Raw genomic sequence first — 17,823 nt, 5'->3', positions numbered from 1 at the left:
AAAATATATATATATGTTTTGTGGTTTTAAAGGTGTAGTGTGTAAAGCATATTGGCCTGTAGCAGAATGGATTTGGCAGAAATTGAATATAATATCCATAAGTATGTTTTAATTAACGTAGCATCCAATGATTATGGAATCCGTTTTCATTTTGTGCCATTTTATATTGCCATGTTTCTACAGCGGTATTCAGTTGGTTGCAAGGTCTAACCTCACCGCTAGATGGCACTAAATCCTACACACTGCCCCTTTAAAAGTGGTTATAAATAATTGTTAAAAAATTTCCCACCTTGAAGAAATTAGTAGAGTCGGGATGCAACATTAATATAATTAGGTATGCTCAATCGTGAACATTAACACACAAGTTCGGTTGTGTGTCAGTTCGCTCTTTCCAATGAATGACAAAATTCATAAATTCAGCAACATGTTTCGTACTTGAAGAGTGAAGGGGTACTTTGCTGAAGAAAATATTGGTCAAAATAAAATATGGAGGACCACTATTTTAGAGGGCAAAGCATCGTTCTTCACCAAGGTTCCTCTGTATGTGTACCGAGCCAAGCATAAAAAATACCTCGGTAAAAGGTGGTCAATCTCTATCCCTTCTTTTGTTTTTTTAAAAATATAAAAATAAGACAGAAGGCCGTCCTTTAAGGAGTGGTCTTCGTGTGGAGCCTGTAAGGTCACGAGACGGACCAATGGTTAGGTGTGTTGTGGACGGGGCTGGTCGGGGTATGAGTGACACTACATGAGGAGGAGGAGGGAGGAGGAGGAGGGGATATTTTATTGTGTCTCGTTTGTAGCTCATGAACACGCCTGGCAAGGCTCGAAGGGGAGCAGGAGGAGAAGACAGGTAGTGAGAGAGGAGAAGGAGAGAGGAAGAGAGAGAGAGAGGGCGAGACGGAGAGCGAGGGGGGGGTTTGGAAATGGGCGATGTTGTGAGAAGAGACAAATGATGTGAGGGAGAGGTGCAGATGCAGTCAGTCCGTTGTTAACCTTGGGCCCTTCTTGTTGTTGTCGAGCAATGCTCCCCTCGACTTGACTGACCTCTTTTTTCTCGCTGTCTCTCTCTGTCTCTCTCTACACACCAGTCTCTCTCACTCCACCACCCCCCCTCCCCCCCACCATTGTCTTATCACCCTTTCCTTCTTTTGCTCCAACCCTATCCATCTTTTGTGAAGTCCATTTCTCGGGCTCACCTTGTTTCTCTCCTCTGGCACTCTCGCCCCTCCCTTCTCTCCTAAAGTCTCTCCCTCTCGCTCCCTCCACCCGCTCCCTCCCCTGCCCTCTCTCTCAAACTCTATGTCTCTCCACCTTTCTCCCTCTCTCTTCCTTGCCCTCTCCCTCAAACTCTTTATCTCTCTCCCTTTCACCCTCTCTCTCAAACTCCCTCTCTCTCTCTCCCTTTCTCCCTCTTTCTCCCGTGCCCTGTCTCTCAAACTCTCTCTCTCTCTCTACCATTTTCCCTCTCTCTCCCCTGATCTTTCTCTCTCAAACTCTTTGTTTCTCCCCTTCACCCTCTCTCTCCCCTGCCCTCTCTCTCAAACTCTCTCTCTCTTGCCCTTTCTCTCTCTCTCTCTCTCTCTCTCTCTCTCTCTCTCTCTCTCTCTCTCTCTCTCTCTTGCTTCCACTCTGATTAATAGGTATGGCATTCAAATCAATAGCGCATTTGTAGAAACGGCACACTAAATAGATTAAATATACTCACCGCCGCCCGCCCGCTGCTTTGAATTACAATAGCCCTATCAGTTATGATTAAGTCCCGTTCATGAGCTAAGATTTAATGTCTCTCGATCCCACTTTCTCCTTTTAAGGTTTGAAGTGGCATCCGAAGGAGACAATGGGCGCCATGCACCCAGTCACCATCCTGGTTCCAAACTCTAAGTGGGAAGAGGGCCTCTGGGTCAATAAGACCCATAGCCAGGCCTTGGATACACGTCGGGTCTGTTTGTTGATGTGTTTCTTTGTCAATGTGCTACTTTATTTCTCACTGTCGGCGGAGGGTTTTTCGCTTATCGTTTGACACCTCGTGGCTCGAGCAGCTGTTGCCACTCTCTCTGATCTTATCCATATTTATATACCTACACACGTTCTCAGCTTTCTCCTCGCACATCTGTCGGGGAGCGCAAGCACGACATGTGATTCGCGCCGGCGCCGGGCGCCAACACCTGCGAAGGTGTGGTGGTTGTTTTTAAGAGGAAAACATCAGCAGGTAACCCTGGCTAGCTCTGCCAGCATGGGGAAGGGGGGACGAGGTGAGGGGAAGGAGGTTAACCGTGCTTAGGAGACAAGCCGGTACTTTTGGTGACCTGCGAGCAGACTTTAAGACACCCCCTTCATCATCCGTCCGACGTCCGGTACTCATCTCCGCAGGCAGTTCAGAGAGAAGGCAGGGGGGGGGGGGCCCGACAGATGTGAACAGCCCCAGTCCATCGGCCTTCTCCGACACATGCTCGACAGCAGCTCTGCGGGATACAGGGGCCCGGGGTCAAGGGTCACGAGTGGGAGGGGGGAGGGGAGGGTGTAGTTGCTTCGTGAACAGGTGGAGGGCGCTGGGGTCGAGGGTGCGAGGGGAGTTGAGGTGACGTGGCGGGGAGGTGAGTAGGTGGTCACGGTGGAAGGAGGTGAAGAAAACCACGGAGACACTCCGGCGGTTTCTCGGTTTCTCGGCTTGTCTGCTCTTGCTTCATTTCTTTGACGGCGAGGGGGAATATGTGCCAAGTGTTTTCAACTTCACTGGCGAGGAAAGAAAGAGAGCAAGCTGCTGGGGAAGTTTGCGGTCGCCGGGGCGGGAGTGTGCGGATGCGTCGAGGCCACAGAAACGCTGCTAAGTCGATTTCAAGAAAGTCACAAAGTGTTACAGTAACGGCCATGACCCTCGGAGGAAGGGAGTACGTATTTAACCACGTTAGCGCCCCCCCCCCCCCCCCCCCCCCCCGGGCCAGTTGACGGACAGGCGCTGGCACGGCCCCGATAGAGGTCTAAGTGCGACGGAATGGAGGTCCTGACCCACAATGCGAGAGGAGCTGTTGTCGTTGTCGGCGGCAATGGCTCTGACCTCGTACCCGTAGTGCAGCCGAAAAGTTCCATGTTTGTGTCGCCGACCAGGCCCCCCCCGGGCGGTGTGAGAGAAAGAAACACCATCTAAAAAAAAAGGATCTACCTTTCCGTACATAGGTTGGAGCTTGCTAAAGTCTGGATTTACATCTTGCCTACGGGGCTGCCTCCAACTCGCTCCAGGGTTCCCATGAAGTCAAGTGCTTCTGTCACGTTTCACCTAGAAACTAGACTCATAATTGCCGCCACATAAAAGCCGCTACAATAGCAGTCTCTTGAGCAGCCGATTTGTCAGCGGTTTTGGGTAATGGCAGACGCGCTTTCATTTGTACCTCATACCTAGCCTGGGGGTGTTTGAGGTGGCTCGACTGTAATTGCAAAAGATGTCGGATTTCTGGGAGGTTTTCTACACCGTACGCTGGCAGTAAATCGTCTCGAAATGAGATTCCAGCCGATTCTTCCCCTTGACTTCCATTACAAATTATCCCAACCTGTGTGTACATGTGTGTGTGAGTGCCTGTGTGTGTGTGTAATCAATACGCGGTGTTAGGCCAGCGGTTGGGTTTCCCCGCGCCGCCTCAACAGTTGGATTAATCCAGCAGCAGGTAGATGGGCCTCGCTGGCCCGTCTGTTCCTCTGCCGTGTGACATTGCATTATCTCCCGGGCGTTTTGTTTGGACCGCACAATAAAGACACATTGGCAGTGATAACACAACTGTGCCTCGATGTACCTATGTCCCTTATGTCCTCGGGCTGAGGACATCTTGTGGGGAACTCGACGGGTAACGTAACAGTTTCTGTTGTGTAGAACCTATAGATAAGTGTGATAGGGTCTTCTCTTGCATCATGTTTATTTTTGTAGCTGTGGCAGTTCTCAAAATGGCTTCCCAAGCCGTGTATATACGACATCCTGACTTAATTAACAAGGAAGAAAAGTTGAGAAGGAACACAGAGTATGGGGAGGGTTAGGAGTGCAATGGCTGACATAATTGACATCCAGGTTTCATATTTGATATACAATTTTACTTTCCCCAGTCCTGTTTGATTTGACTTACTTCAAGCCACTCTTTGTACTTCCGTGTGAATATCGCTTTGGATGCACGGCATGGGAAAAGAGCTCTATAACTAACCTGATTTATTAACTTAGATTGATTATCTCACATTCTCAATTCTCACGAATCCAAAATGGAAGCACAAATCCTCTATATTTCTGTTGGCGATGAGGAACTTAATTTAGGATGATGGAGCACAGAACTAGTAGCTTGTATTTTGTTTTCCCTCCTGTGGATCGTGGCAGGTGGGCGCCTGTATTTTTATTTAATAATGTCCACCTTTGTGCCTCTGGCTAGAAATGCCAAATGCTATTTATTTGACAGTTTTCCCCAGTAACTGTGAGGAAGGCAGTGTTGAATGTTTTCAATTTATTCAAAGGATTCTTGGTATCTAAGGAAATGTGCTGTTTTTAACAGCACAGCAACAGTGTGTTTACTGGGCTTTTCTCCTCCTTTTGTCCGTCCCTGTTTCTGCTGTATGATGATAAACAAGAGTAACATTTGCATCTCTCCTTTCTCTCAATCTCTCTCCCTCCCTCTCGCTCTCTCTGTCTTTCTCTGTCTCTCTCTCTGTCTCTCTCTCTCACTCTCTCTTTGTCTCTCTCCCTCTCTCCCTCTCTGTCTCTCTGTCTCTCTTCCTCTCCCTCTCTCGCTCTCTCTCTCAGGCTTCCCGAACAAGTCTGCCGCTGACATCGCCCTCAAAACCGTCAAGAGCTGGATCGAGGAGAACTCCGACAAGGTATGACATGCCTCCGTCTTAGCGGGGGGAAGAGCCTGCGCCAATTATCTCCGGGTAATGGATGGGAGCGTCCATCTCGCTTGTCTTACCCCGTGTCCTTGAGTTGCCGGTCAGTGGCCCACTGATCAGAGCGTATCAGAACACACGCCGAACAATTATGAGTATGATATCTCTGTCTGTACCCAGTGGGTATTCTCTCTCTCTCTCTCTCTCTCTCCCCCTCTCTCTCTCTCTCTCTCTCTCTCTCCTCCCTCTCTCTCTCTCTCTCTCTCTCTCTCTCACCTGCCTCGCTTGATCGCCCACTCTGTCCTGCGGCATGCATATCAAATTAAAAGCTTGCCTGGGACTAATCAGACCTTACGCGGTCGGGTGACTCGTTGAACGGGTCCTAGGCCTGGTTGAGGGGGGGGGGGGGACCACAACGATAAACACATCATAGGAGAGATGAACGGGCTTTGGTTATTAGGCTGATGACTGTTCCCTCCAGAACCCAAGGCCCCCCGTCCATAAAGTCCTAAACGCTCCGATCATTCCTGATTATCTGGCTGCCATCCTGCCATGGCGGTTCATTCTATGGCACGCAGATAAACATGTGCTTATTTTTTTAACCGAGAGCGGGGGCAAAGTGCGTGATTGGGTGATGGCGAATCGCCGCGTGTGCGTTCGTACCAGCGGGGTTACGGATGAATACAACCAGAATGTTTTCATCAGAGCTATCTGCGGCTCATTCCGATACCCTTCATCTCATTTTGGAAAGATTGGAAATAGATGGTTTGGTTGAGAGCACTTCCATCCGGCTTCATGTTTAATTGAACGACGAGGAACGACTTAGAGCAGCGTGAATATCGTGTAGCCTCTTGGCCCCGACTGGTTCCCTCCTGTGTTGACAGATTGTCTGGAGGGGAAAATGTATACTATTTCTCGCTAAAAATGTCATTCCGATTTCCCTTTGCGAGGGGAAATGTCTTGAGTGAACCTGTGTCAACCCTCGAGCACATAAACGCCGTGGCAATGTGGCTTTTGGCAATTGTACATTTGTTTATTGAAGGGGAATAACACTCTGTTCCACGCTGTTAACTGTACAATAACTTAGACAAGGCCGTTTACAGAGAGTGCCTGTTATTTTAGTGAAACATGTGAAGGTTAACAAAAGATTTAGTGCCGATGTTCCGCCTTAAACGTGTCCTGTATCCGTTTGAGAGATCTGGAAATCGACCTGCACATACATCAAACTGTTTGATGTCGGAGGACATTGCAGATGACGATGGCCCGCGTTTGTGTCATTCACGGCTGACGGAGGGGCCTTGGAAAGCCTGCCACACGAGGCTCTGGAAACACAACATCCCTCAGCGGGCGTTATAGATACTGCTAGCAAACAGCAGAGCGCTATTTTGTCGTGAGATTACCGTTCCGCCGATGCGTCACGGCTGCCGCGGCTTGTCTCGTGTCGCCCGATGGGAAGCTAAACGCGTAGCCTGGGAATCCATCAACCACCATGCGATAAAACGCGCTTCATACTGCTGCTTTTAGGGGTTTTTTTTTTGGTAGGGGAGGAAAACTATAAATAATGCAGTAATGTGCATGGCAGACACCTGTGGCTCCGTAGCCCAGTGTAGCGCTGTGTGTCTATATACGGAGCTAACACACTGAGATGTGAAAATGATTGTGTAGCGCAGCGCGTGGACTGGTGACTGATGGCGCTTTGACTCGCGGGTCGATGGAGTGCACAGAGAAAAACACCGCGCCCAACTGCTCCTTCTGCCGGGGAACGTGAGGTTCTGCAAGGCGGGCGTCAGAACAGGCCGACGGATCGAGAACGGGAGGAATGATGGCTCTCTAATGAGCCATCATAGAGACCTCATAGACCAGAGACCATGGTCTACATGGTCTCTGGTCCAATACGTGGATCTTAAACTAGATTACTGCCAAAAAAGTGGAGGAAAGTGTCGACCGCAATGTCGTGGAATGCAAAATAACGGGCCTCCATTTGTTGTTGTCATCGGGGGTTGGACGGAGGATTTCTGATCCGATCCATTGACAATCTAATCAAACGTGCGTCTTATTCGGGTTCTCGAAGGCCGGCATGAGGAATGGCTCGGCGATGATGAGGCGTATTAACATCCGCTTGTAAATTACGCGCTGAGCCGCGCGCCTTCCCCCGCCTTGTCTGCCGCAGGATGCTAAGCACAATCCATCACGGTTAGTCCGTTCGGGGTGACACACGCGGTATTAATGTGATGGATAACGGACGCTTACCGGCCTGAGGCTCCGCCGCAGGCGTCCCTAATGTGACACAAAACGCACACGTAGCCCATTCAAATGTGGGGATTGTGTCGTTTTCGTCCGTAAGGCACATAACACACTTCAGATAATGTGTATGTGCCATACAGACAAACACATCACAATCCCCCACCTTTGAATGGACGACGTGTGCGTTTTGTGTCACATAGTCCATTCAAATATGGTGATTGTGTTGTGTTCTTCTGTATGGCGCACACACGTCCGATGACGTGTTTCACAACACGGTGGAAGTCTTTTTATCACTGTTGAAGAGGCGGCGAAGGAAGGCCACGTGCACTCGCATCATGTGTGCGGCCGCCCCTATCGTTCGACTTCTGTGCGGAATGTCTAACAAGGAAAAAAAAAAAAGGGAAAAAAGAATGAGAAAGCATCTTTTGTCGCACAAAGGACAATGGGAGCCGATTGGTCGTCTCACTCTCCACCTCGGGGCCCCGATTGTACCTCGGCACAACGGCCCCTTCGGGGGGCCGGGGCATTGGCCGCCCATAGAGACGAGTAATTTCATGTCCGTGACATCTCCTCCTCTATGGGGGATGGCTCTGTTCCATTGTGTTTGAATCTCCGCACAATGGCCTGGCTCTAGATCTGACACACTGGCATCGCCAGAGCACAAACCACCAGGTTTCCCCCCCCCTCCCCCCCCTCCTCTCTCCTCTCCTGCTCCACAAACCATACCAGCATCCGTGGGTCTGCCTGTGAAACCCACCTCGTCAGGGGTGTGTGTGTGTGTGTGTGTGCGTGTGCGTGTGTATGCGTGTCTGTGTCTGTGTGTGTGTGTGTGTGTGCGCTCGGCCAGGGTAGCCCGCATTTTGTGGGGAATGTGTAAGTTGCTCGCCGCTCGATTCGATTTCAACTCTTAATTGTGCACAGATTGAAGTGTGCACGCGAGTGGGGCGGTCCAGGGCTCGGAGTCCCTGGTCGAATGGGGGGGGGGGGGGGGGGGGGGGGGGGCGCGTTTAACCAAGGATCCAGCAGGTGTGCGTGCGCTCTCTCACTCGCTCGCCCGTTGTGTGCGTACCTCCGCGTACCCAGGTGCTCATGTCCTTTGCACCGCGCACACACACACGCACGCACGCGTCTATGATCAATATACGTGCGTAACAGGGAGAGAGTGACAAAGGCCAAGATAAACGGAAGGAGTGCGACGGCTGATTGATTAGCACTGAGTTTATCTCCTTGGCCAGCACACCTTATCCCTGATGCCCCTCGCCCGGCTTACAAAGGGGGCCCCAAGGCCGGCGTGAAATGCGGTGTGAAAAGCAGCCAGGGTTTCCATTGTGGACGAATAAGCCGCCTTGCTGTGGTCAGCCAGAGAGAATCCTTTAATCTCTAAAGACCGGAGTGGAGCGTGGATCAAAGGGTTTTGAAAGGCCGCCGCCGCCGCCGCCGCCGCCGCCGCCGCTGCTGCTGCCTTTCCCTTTTTTTTCTCCCCGTGTCCGCCCCGCAAATAAACCACAAAAGAGGTATGTTGCCGCGCGTCAACAATCTCCCAGAAAGCTCTAATCGTTTCTGAAACGCGGGGGAGGCCCCGTGGACGCTGAGGCTACAGCCATCACCTCACATGTATATATTTATATATTTATGTACAAGGATGGATAATATTCCTCCACACTCCCCCCCCTGTCTGTCTCGGACAGCAGAGGGGGTCTCCAGGCACACCTCACCTTCATCTCGTCTGGCTTTGGTTGATTTCTCATTTTGGGATGTAATTTGGTTTAATTTGGGTTTACATAGGTTTAATCCGCGGATGAAAAATGAGCTGTGACACTTTATTTGGCCACAGCGGACGTGACTCGAGACGGCCAGGGTTTTTAATGAAGCTTTTGGAGGGCACCTGTGTGTGCGTGTGTGTGTGCGCACCCGTGTGTGTGTTTGTCTGTCTGTGTGTGCACCTGTGTGTGTGTGTGATTGTGTGTGTGTGTGTGTGTGTGTGTGTGTGTGTGTGTGCGGGTGCGGGTGCGGGTGCGTGCGCACGTATGTGTGTGTGTGTGTGTGTGTGTGTGTGTGTGTGTGCGCACCTATGTGTCTGTGTGCGTGTGTGTGTGCACCCATGTGTGTGTGTGTTTGTGTGTGTGTGTGTGTGTGTGTGCGCACCTGTGTGTGTGTGTGTGTGTGTGTGTGAGCACTCGGGACAGATTGGTACTGTGTAATAAGTGCTGCTGCACTGCGCTACACAGGAGCAGCCCGGGGAACGAAATTGAAGATTTGTGTTGAAACCATCTTTCAGACATCTGTCAGGGTTGTGTTCTTCATATTGACCTCCCTGCTATGCCCGCGACTTTCTTCGCAAACAGGTGTTGGCCTTCTTCGGCATTTTCTTCGGTTGCTCTGTTTTTTATTTCATTAGTTCCACCGAAAATAAATCCTCGAAGAATTCTTAGCATTTGTCATCTCCGACATTCTGATGATGAATTCCATCTGGAAAGCCTTTCTCCCGAACAGGAGAGAATAGCAGTCATCCCTGATAAACGCAGAGTGACTAATGGAAACAAATATGTGTTTTGTATGATTGTGTTGCGGCTCTGTTTGAGGGGATATCAGTTTAGAGAGAGAGAGAGAGAGAGAGAGAGAGAGAGAGAGAGAGAGAGAGAGAGAGAGAGAGAGAGAGAGAGAGAGAGAGAGAGAGAGAGAGAGAGAGAGAGAGAGAGAGAGAGAGAGAGAGAGAGAGAGAGAGCTGTCTGCGGCTGCCAGATGGAGCTGTAACCTGACAGCAGGGACAGACTCATCGCTGTTTGGCTGAGGAAGACGGATGGGCCGACGCTATCGTCGCCATAGCGTGTGCTTCACCTTTAAAATAAAATCAAAAAAAAAAAAAAAGTGGATTTATATTTACCGGTGTTTTGACAGGGCTTTTCTGTCCCGCGTGCAAAATGCGTGTGTTGTTCCAGCGCTCGGCCCTGCCAGAATCCAGACGGTAGTCGGTATTGTAAACCAGGGCACGCCGCCTTGCGGAGCGGCCTCTCTCAAGGCATTACTCGCAGCGTCTCCTATTATCGTTCCGCCGCTGCCTACACGCGCCTTGAGGGAACCCAGTTCCCAATTTGTGTGAGTGTGTGTGTGTGTGAGTGACGTCACCGTCACATCCCACTGTTCTTTTTTTGAACTGAGCGGTTCAAGCGGAATCGAAATACAAGGTGCTTAACAACACAATGAAGGAGATGAATATAATAAAGGAACACGATACCAATGAAGGAAGGAGATTAAAAGGGAGTCTCGTCAGAGGCCGGCAGTGTGACTCAACACCCATCCACTCACCCCGGTCCCTGGAGCACAGTGTTAGGGGCGCGCACGGGGCTAGGACCCATGTGTGTTCACCGACGATGCCCTCCATGCAGGCTTGGATTCAGCGGGGGAATCACCTGATGCTGCCCCTGAGCTGGAAACCACAACATTGGAGGGTGGGTGGGTGGGTGGGGGGGGGGTAATGCATTGAGGGTAGTCTGATAGCTTAGTGACGGCGCCTTAGCCTCTGCCCAGCCACTGCATTTACCGTGTTATGGATTTTACGATCAAAGGCTTTTATTATTTGGCCCACTGGGGGGTAACACGACTTGCGGTGTGTGATTGTCCCCACCTCACCTCAGGGTCTGACTGGAGGTAAAGAGTCGTATCGTTTCAATAGATTCTACATCATATGGCTCCAATGGCAGAATTGACATCGGGGCGAAAAAGTTGTTTCTTAAATTAAATATGGAGTCGCTCTTGGGTTCCTTTCCTTCAATCCGGCGCGATACAAAAAAGAAAAAAACCTTTCAGAGATTTGAAAGACGAAGGCGGAAGATCACAAGCGCCCGAAAGTCTGCAGTGCTTCTCACTGTTTATCTGAAATGTGTGATTGATCTGTCGTCTTCACAAGGCTGCCACGCGCACACAAGCGCGGATTAAATATATCAGCTCTCCATCGTGTCACGAGCCCAGACTGTTACCTCACCGCCGGTACAGCTCCTCGTTTCTCTGTTGTCGACTTTAGAAATGAGTACCTTCTTTGTGACAGCCCTAATCTGTGTAAGAGCGTTCCATCGAAGCCGTTGAATCATCATTTTTATCTCTGTCTAGAGGAGGATAATTAAACGCTGTTTTCAACGCAACTTAATTCTGGCAGAATGTGTTACTTTTTAAGTATAGCTTGGAAGAATTGTATTTTGCTTCCATTGATAACTTAAAAAACATGAATCAATCTAAAGATATTAAGATTTAGCCTTTATTCAACGATTGAGATTACTTACCCAGAACGCTGTGATTCTGGGTAAGTACTAAATTATTCAGTACTAAATTAAGCCACTTTATCAAGGCTTAGTTAGGACCTAAGAAGCCAATGTTTTAGAATTCACTGGCAATGTTAAGTTGGTCCTGCAGGCACACTACTGGCCCACCGATAGAGGCAGACACCATACACTGACACATGGGATCTGCAATTGCATGCCCTCCACACTTCTCTCTCTGTCCATCTCTGTCTTTCTGTCACCCCATTCTCACTCTTTTATTTCGCCTCTCTATCTCTTTATATCTCTCTCTCTCTCTCTCTCTCTCTCTCTCTCTCTCTCTCTCTCTCTCTCTCTCTCTCTCTCTCTCTCTCTCTCTCTCTCCCCTCTCTCTCTCTCTCTCTCTCTCTCTCCCCCTCTCTCTCTCTCTCTCTCTCTCTCTCTCTCTCTCTCTCTCCCCCCCTCTCTCTCTCTCTCTCTCTCTCTCTCTCTCTCTCTCTCTCTCTCTCTCTCTCTCTCTCTCCCCCTCCATGTCCATGCAGCATGTGCTGTCGCAGCCTCTGTGGCCGCGGCGTCGGAGCAGTCTATCTTAATGACATGCTAATTGATTTAGTGTAGCAGCAGATAACCGGGGGCTGGCACGGCGTGATAAAGCCGCCGCGGGCCGGGCCGTTGCATTGCGAAGAGAGGGCTGAGGGCACCTCATATCGCCCGCTTGCTCATTCACTGCTTTTGAACACAATTTTACACCGCACTGCACCACACTGAAGCGTAGAGACCTTTAGCAGCCGAGGTGTGTCGGCACAAATGCATCTCTGTGTTGTGCGCGGGTTTGTTTGTGTGTGTGTGTGTGGGGGGTGTGTGTTTGTGTGGGCTTTTTGTGGATGTGATTGTGCGTGTTGCGTTAGTGTCTGCTTGTGGCGTAAGAAGGATGATCCGGCAAACTCAATTTAAGGCGACGGCGCGAGGTCAGACCAAGCTAGCAAAAAAGGGGCCCGCTTTGTGACCGGATCATTCATCACAGCTATTAATTACAGCCTCTCTCTGAGGCCTGCAGATAGAGATATGGAACGAGGACATAATGACCACCCTGCTGTCCCCCCACTCAATGATGGGCTTGACGTTGAGTAACAATCAGCCGGGCCGCAGGCATAACCTTGCTCGGCCTTTCTGTAGCGTACGTGCTGATTATTAAATTACAGTATTGGGAACATTGGGAAACGACTTTAAATGCCATCAAACCGAAAAAGACTCTGAGTAGGGCGCTTGTGTGTTTTTCCCGGATGCATCAGATGCTTTTGCAGAACCGAGGCCAAACAGGTGGAAAAAAACATCTTTAGAGACTCGTCTTTTCGAAAGTCAAGGCCAGCCTCCTAATCCGAGGAGAAGCCTCAGAAACATTGTTCGACACCCCGCGCCTGATGGTCTTTACGCGGATGCTTGTTTAACAAATCCCTTCCCTGGGTGTACCAGTGGCTTGCTAATCCTGTGCAGCCGAGTGCAAGACAGACCTGGAAGGAAGCTACAGCCGCAGCCGCCGCCGCCGCTACTGCGGCAGCAGCCGTGGTCGGGCGTTGTCCCGAATACTGCATTTCATCACGGCACCCCGGCACACTGCATCTGCTAGCCCTAGAGTGCGGAGGGCTAGATTGTCTATAGTGTACCCCCAGCGGGTAGCGAGGGAGGGGGAAGGCTCTAGTACACCAAGGTCTGTTGTTGTGGGGAGCTGCGGCCGGCGTTTTCCCGGCTTCAGACCCTGAGTGACATTGTGCGGCTGGCGTCGGCGGGTGAAGGGAAGGCGCGTGCGGACCACCGCGGTGATTACCATAGCTGTGACCGGGTGTGATTGCACAGAGTCTGGCATGTGATTAGAGGGAATGGGCCGTATCTCTCACCATCTGAGAGAGGGATCAAATCAGCCCTTAAAGCCGGGCTGGAGCCAATGGTGCATTTGAAAGTCAATGTTTTATTTCTCAGAATAAATCACTCGATAGGGACACTTTTTATTTTTTTATCGCCCAAAGGTTGGGGGAAAATAAATATTTTTTTAAGGTTTGGAGGTGGGTTAAGGGTGTGCTACACATCCCTCACCAGTAGATATGTTTTATTAAACAGACAGATAGGTAGGAGAGGCGGAGAGGTGTATGGAAAGGTTGGCAGGTTGATAGAGACGCAGTGTCGATGGGTATTATTACATATAATGCCAGTCACGGTATCGTGTATCCATGTATCGATTCATGTTAATCCCTTTGATGTCTCACGCTTTTATCCTCTCGGGATTGATATTTTTCGGTTTTGATATCACACTACTCAACAATAGTCTAAAAGCAGCCGTTAATTCCGTTTGAGGTGCCGAGTTCTGAGGCGCGATCCCCCTCGGATCCGGAGCCCTCTCCCAGAACCCCGGAGCGTTTCATGTGTTTCAAGTCCTCGGCGCCACCAGAGAAGATGAGTCTCTGACGCCCCCGCCGCCCTGGGCGTGCACTGCGCTGTACCCCTAACAGGTCTGATCCCATCTCCCTGTTCTCAAAGTCCTAAACGAACAAACAGCGGCGGATTGCAGGTCGCGCTTGATCCGTGGTGGTACCACTCTGAGAGACGCGTGGGGGGACGCGGGATGGGCGTCCCTCACGCTCTGCAGGGGGGGCCGGACGGAGGAAACCGGACAAAAATCAACACGGTCTCTCTGGGCAGGGAGCGGTGTGGTGACTTGGGGTTGACGGTTCCATCGCCCATGTCTGGGACCAACCTGTGTCCTTGAGTAAGACCGTCTAACTAACCCCTTACTTACTGCTTACTGACGCGTTGCTGAACGCACTGAGAATCACTCTTGATGAAAGCGTCTGTGGTATTTGGGAATTAATTGCAAACAGCAAAAATATGCGTTTTTTGCGCATGCATAATCGTTGGGTAATTTTAACCAATTAAGAGTAAAAGTGTAATTAAAGCGGCGGTATAGAAGCGGCAGAGACGTTTATTGTCTGCCTTTTAGTGTGACCTTTATACAGAGGTGGGCGAGGCCGACTGAGGTCTGGGTTTATGAAGAGCCGAGCCTGTGTTTACCTCACATGAATATGGAAACGCCGGATGATAATGAATAAAGAAGACGCTTGAGGCTGTAACGACGTCGTGTACGTCTGAGGGGGAGGGAGAGGTCAGGGGAGGTCAGCGTTAATTACAGGACCCTGGCATGGAGGCAGGTGGTGCGTGGTGGGTTAACACCTGTCCCGGGCCAGGTCACCCGGCACCCTCCCTCCCTCTCTCCCTCCCTCCCTCTCTCCCTCCCCCTCCCTCCCTCCCTCTCTCCCTCCCCCTCCCTCCCTCACTCCCCCCCTCTTTCTCTCCCTCCCCTCCTTCCTCCTTCTCTTCCGTCCTCCCTCCCTCCCACCACAGCCCCTTCCTGCCTCCCTCCCTCCCTCCCTCCTTCCCTCCTGCCCTCCCTCTCTCCCTCCCTATCTCCTTCCTCCCTACCTCCTTCCTTCCTTCCTTCCTTCCTTCCTTCCTTCCTTCCTTCCTTCCTTCCTTCCTTCCTTCCCCCTCTCCCTCCCCCCTCCCTCCCTCCCTCCCTCCCTCCCTCCCTCCCTCCTTCCCTCCTGCCCTCCCTCTCTCCCTCCCTACCTCATTCCTTCCTTCCTGCCTCTCTCCCTTCCTTCCTTCCTTCCTTCCTTCCTTCCTTCCTTCCTTCCTTCCTTCCCCCTCTCCCTCCCCCCTCCCTCCCTCCCTCAGTCCTTCCTCCCTCCCCCCTCCCTCCCTCCACACTCCCTTCACCTTCATCCATGACCAAGCACGTAGACGTTCAGTCGGACATCACACACTCACACCCGCACGCACAAACACACGCACACACTCGCACGCACGCACGACACACGCACATACACTCACAAGCACACACACTCACTCTCACCTATACACAAACAAATGCTCAGACGCACACACACACACACACACATACACACATACAATGCTTTCTCACACACACACACACACACACACACGCACACACACACACACACACACACACACACACACACACACACACACACACACACACACACACACACACACACTTCCATCTGACCTCCCACGATACACAATCCTTTTGGAGGTAATAGCAGGGATTTTAAAGTGCTCCGGCTGTTTACCATAAACCCATTCCCCACGCGGCTCCCCGACTTCCTGTAACAGCGTGTCACTCTCCATACCGCCCAATACACATACTCTGCGCCGAGCCGGGGGCCACCGCCCTGCCAGGGTATAGGGCGGGGGGGGGGGGGGGGGGTGGGGGCTGCCTGACTCCCGGCCAATGCATTCATCAGGTCTGCGCCAACACGACATCACACTGTCACGCCGGAGCGTATGGCATTCTATCACCACCAGGGTCTGTGACAGATCAAGTCCTTTTCCATTACTTTCTCTCTCTCTCTCTCTCTCTCTCTCTCTCTCTCTCTCTCTCTCTCTCTCTCTCTCTCTCTCTCTCTCTCTCTCTCTCTCTCTCTCTGTCTCTCTCTCTCAGTCTCTGTCTGTCTCTCTCTCTCTCTCTCTCTCTCTCTCTCTCTCTCTCTCTCTCTCTCTCTCTCTCTCTCTCTGTCTCTCTCTCTCTCTCTCTCTCTCTCTCTCTCTCTCTCTCTCTCTCTCTCTCTCTCTCTCTCTCTCTCTCTCTCCATCTCTCTCTCTCTCTCTCTCTCTCTCTCTCTCTCTCTCTCTCTCTCTCTCTCTCCCTCTCTCTCTCTCTCTCTCTCTCTCTCTCTCTCTCTCTCTCTCTCTCTCTCTCTCTCTCTCTGGGTGCAATCTCATATATTGCTCCTCCTCCTCCTCCACCCCACTGACTGCCGGTTCAGGCGAGCCGCTCTGCGTTTCTCCTGGTTTGTTGTTGGACGCAGAGTGTGTGTGGGTGACCTGGGTGAATCGGAGATCCACTGCATCGATGCGGTTATTCAATTGTGCAGGGCTGTTTATTTGCGCTATTATTTCTTTTACAACTATTGTGTATGAAGTGTATATATATATATATATATTTATATCTATATATGAATACACCTATATAATGTGTTGCCTTGTTTATTGTTCAGTGAGTGGTTTATATCATATAACAGAGCACTTAAAGAAATTCAATCTTCTGAAACAATAAAGTTGCCTTTCTTAAATATGGTGAATCGGAGGGAGAACGGGAGAGCTCTCGGAGAGCTGGCTGCAGACCTATAGATCTATAAAAGTTTATGTATCCTCACACCCCACACGCCTAGCTTCTCCAGCCGGAGAAATCAAACCCAGCGGTATCTGCTCCCACTCTTTCCTCTGTGGATTTTTTTCCATATTGTGATTAGTCTCCGTCCCCTTCTCCAAGAGAGAGCCCCCCCATAGTCATCTCTCCCAGATCGGCCGAATTACTATTTATGTGCTGAAGGCTGACAGTTCACCTGAGGTCCTGTCCCCTGTAACACACACACACACACACACAGACACACACACACACACGCACACACACACAGACACACACCCAAACCGGCAGAGCTGCATTGTTAGCACCCTGGAGTTTTCTCATACTCGTAGAGTCCAAAGAGGGTCCATACTGCAGTGTCTTGCGGTTACTGAAGCCGAAATGTATAGGGGAAATGTTGATCATAATATGCATGATTACTGTTTTGTTAACTGCCAGTATATGTACGATTTGCCATTTTTAAAAACGACTTGAGCTTGCTGCAAAGTTCAAGTTAGGTCAGGTCATATCTTATTCACTAAAACATACATATTGTATACTCCAATTACTTGTGAAAGCATGCATCATGGTGGACAGGACAGGCTTGTTTGTTCAAGTCTAAGAAATCAATGTAAAATGGCGCTCGTTGATATGATTATATATTTATAGCCTTCCCTTTTTTTCAGAGCCCTGTTAACCAACTCTCTCTCAGGTGCCCCGAAATGAAAATGCGCCCCTTCATTACGTTGTGCTATTAGATTCATTTTCTTCCTGATGTGATGAAACGCAATCCCACCTAGTAATGCGAACACCACGGAGTGTTTGATAAAAGCTTTGATGGACATCTAATCTAATCCGGGACACGTTAACGCTAAAGTATTCCGGCAAACTTCAGTCCGCCTCGTTGAGTCATTTGATGTGCAGACTGCTCAACTCCTCCTCTCCTTGGCCTACACTTGGCATTCTCTCGAGGTTGAGAAGTTATGCTGCACACAATGGAGCTCCTCTTTTGATCATCTCCCCTGATGGGTGAGTCTGCACCTCCTTCGCACCCTTTTCTATGCGTTGTGTGTGTGCCTGTGAGGTGCGGGCTATAGAATCAGACCCACCACCCTGCTATAAAGGGGTTCATTGTGATTTCAGTGGAGTGTACCCTTAGATTTTTTGATGCCAGTTAGGCCCTTCTCGTTCACCTTTTACAGTGAGATAAAAAGGGGGGCACATAGCTGATGAAAGTGTTTGTGCTATAATAGGATCAGATATATCAAGGAGTTTGTT

General features: G+C 50.4%; 1 protein-coding gene across 1 annotated transcript in view; it reads left to right on the top strand.

Moving 5' to 3' along the window:
• The window catches only part of macrod2 (mono-ADP ribosylhydrolase 2), a gene marked incomplete in the record, with an annotated part of 416,799 nt that overhangs the window by 314,938 nt on the left and 84,038 nt on the right, over positions 1-17,823 (top strand). The window contains 1 exon segment of the mRNA XM_030378886.1: positions 4,772-4,845. Within this exon segment, the coding sequence (XP_030234746.1) occupies positions 4,772-4,845 (74 nt within the window).

Source organism: Gadus morhua, chromosome 15 (genome assembly GCF_902167405.1).
Source record: "Gadus morhua chromosome 15, gadMor3.0, whole genome shotgun sequence".
NCBI classification, from domain to species: Eukaryota; Metazoa; Chordata; class Actinopteri; order Gadiformes; family Gadidae; genus Gadus; species Gadus morhua.
The sequence above is the reverse complement of the archived record's forward strand: the minus strand, read 5'-3'. Positions and strand labels throughout refer to the sequence as shown.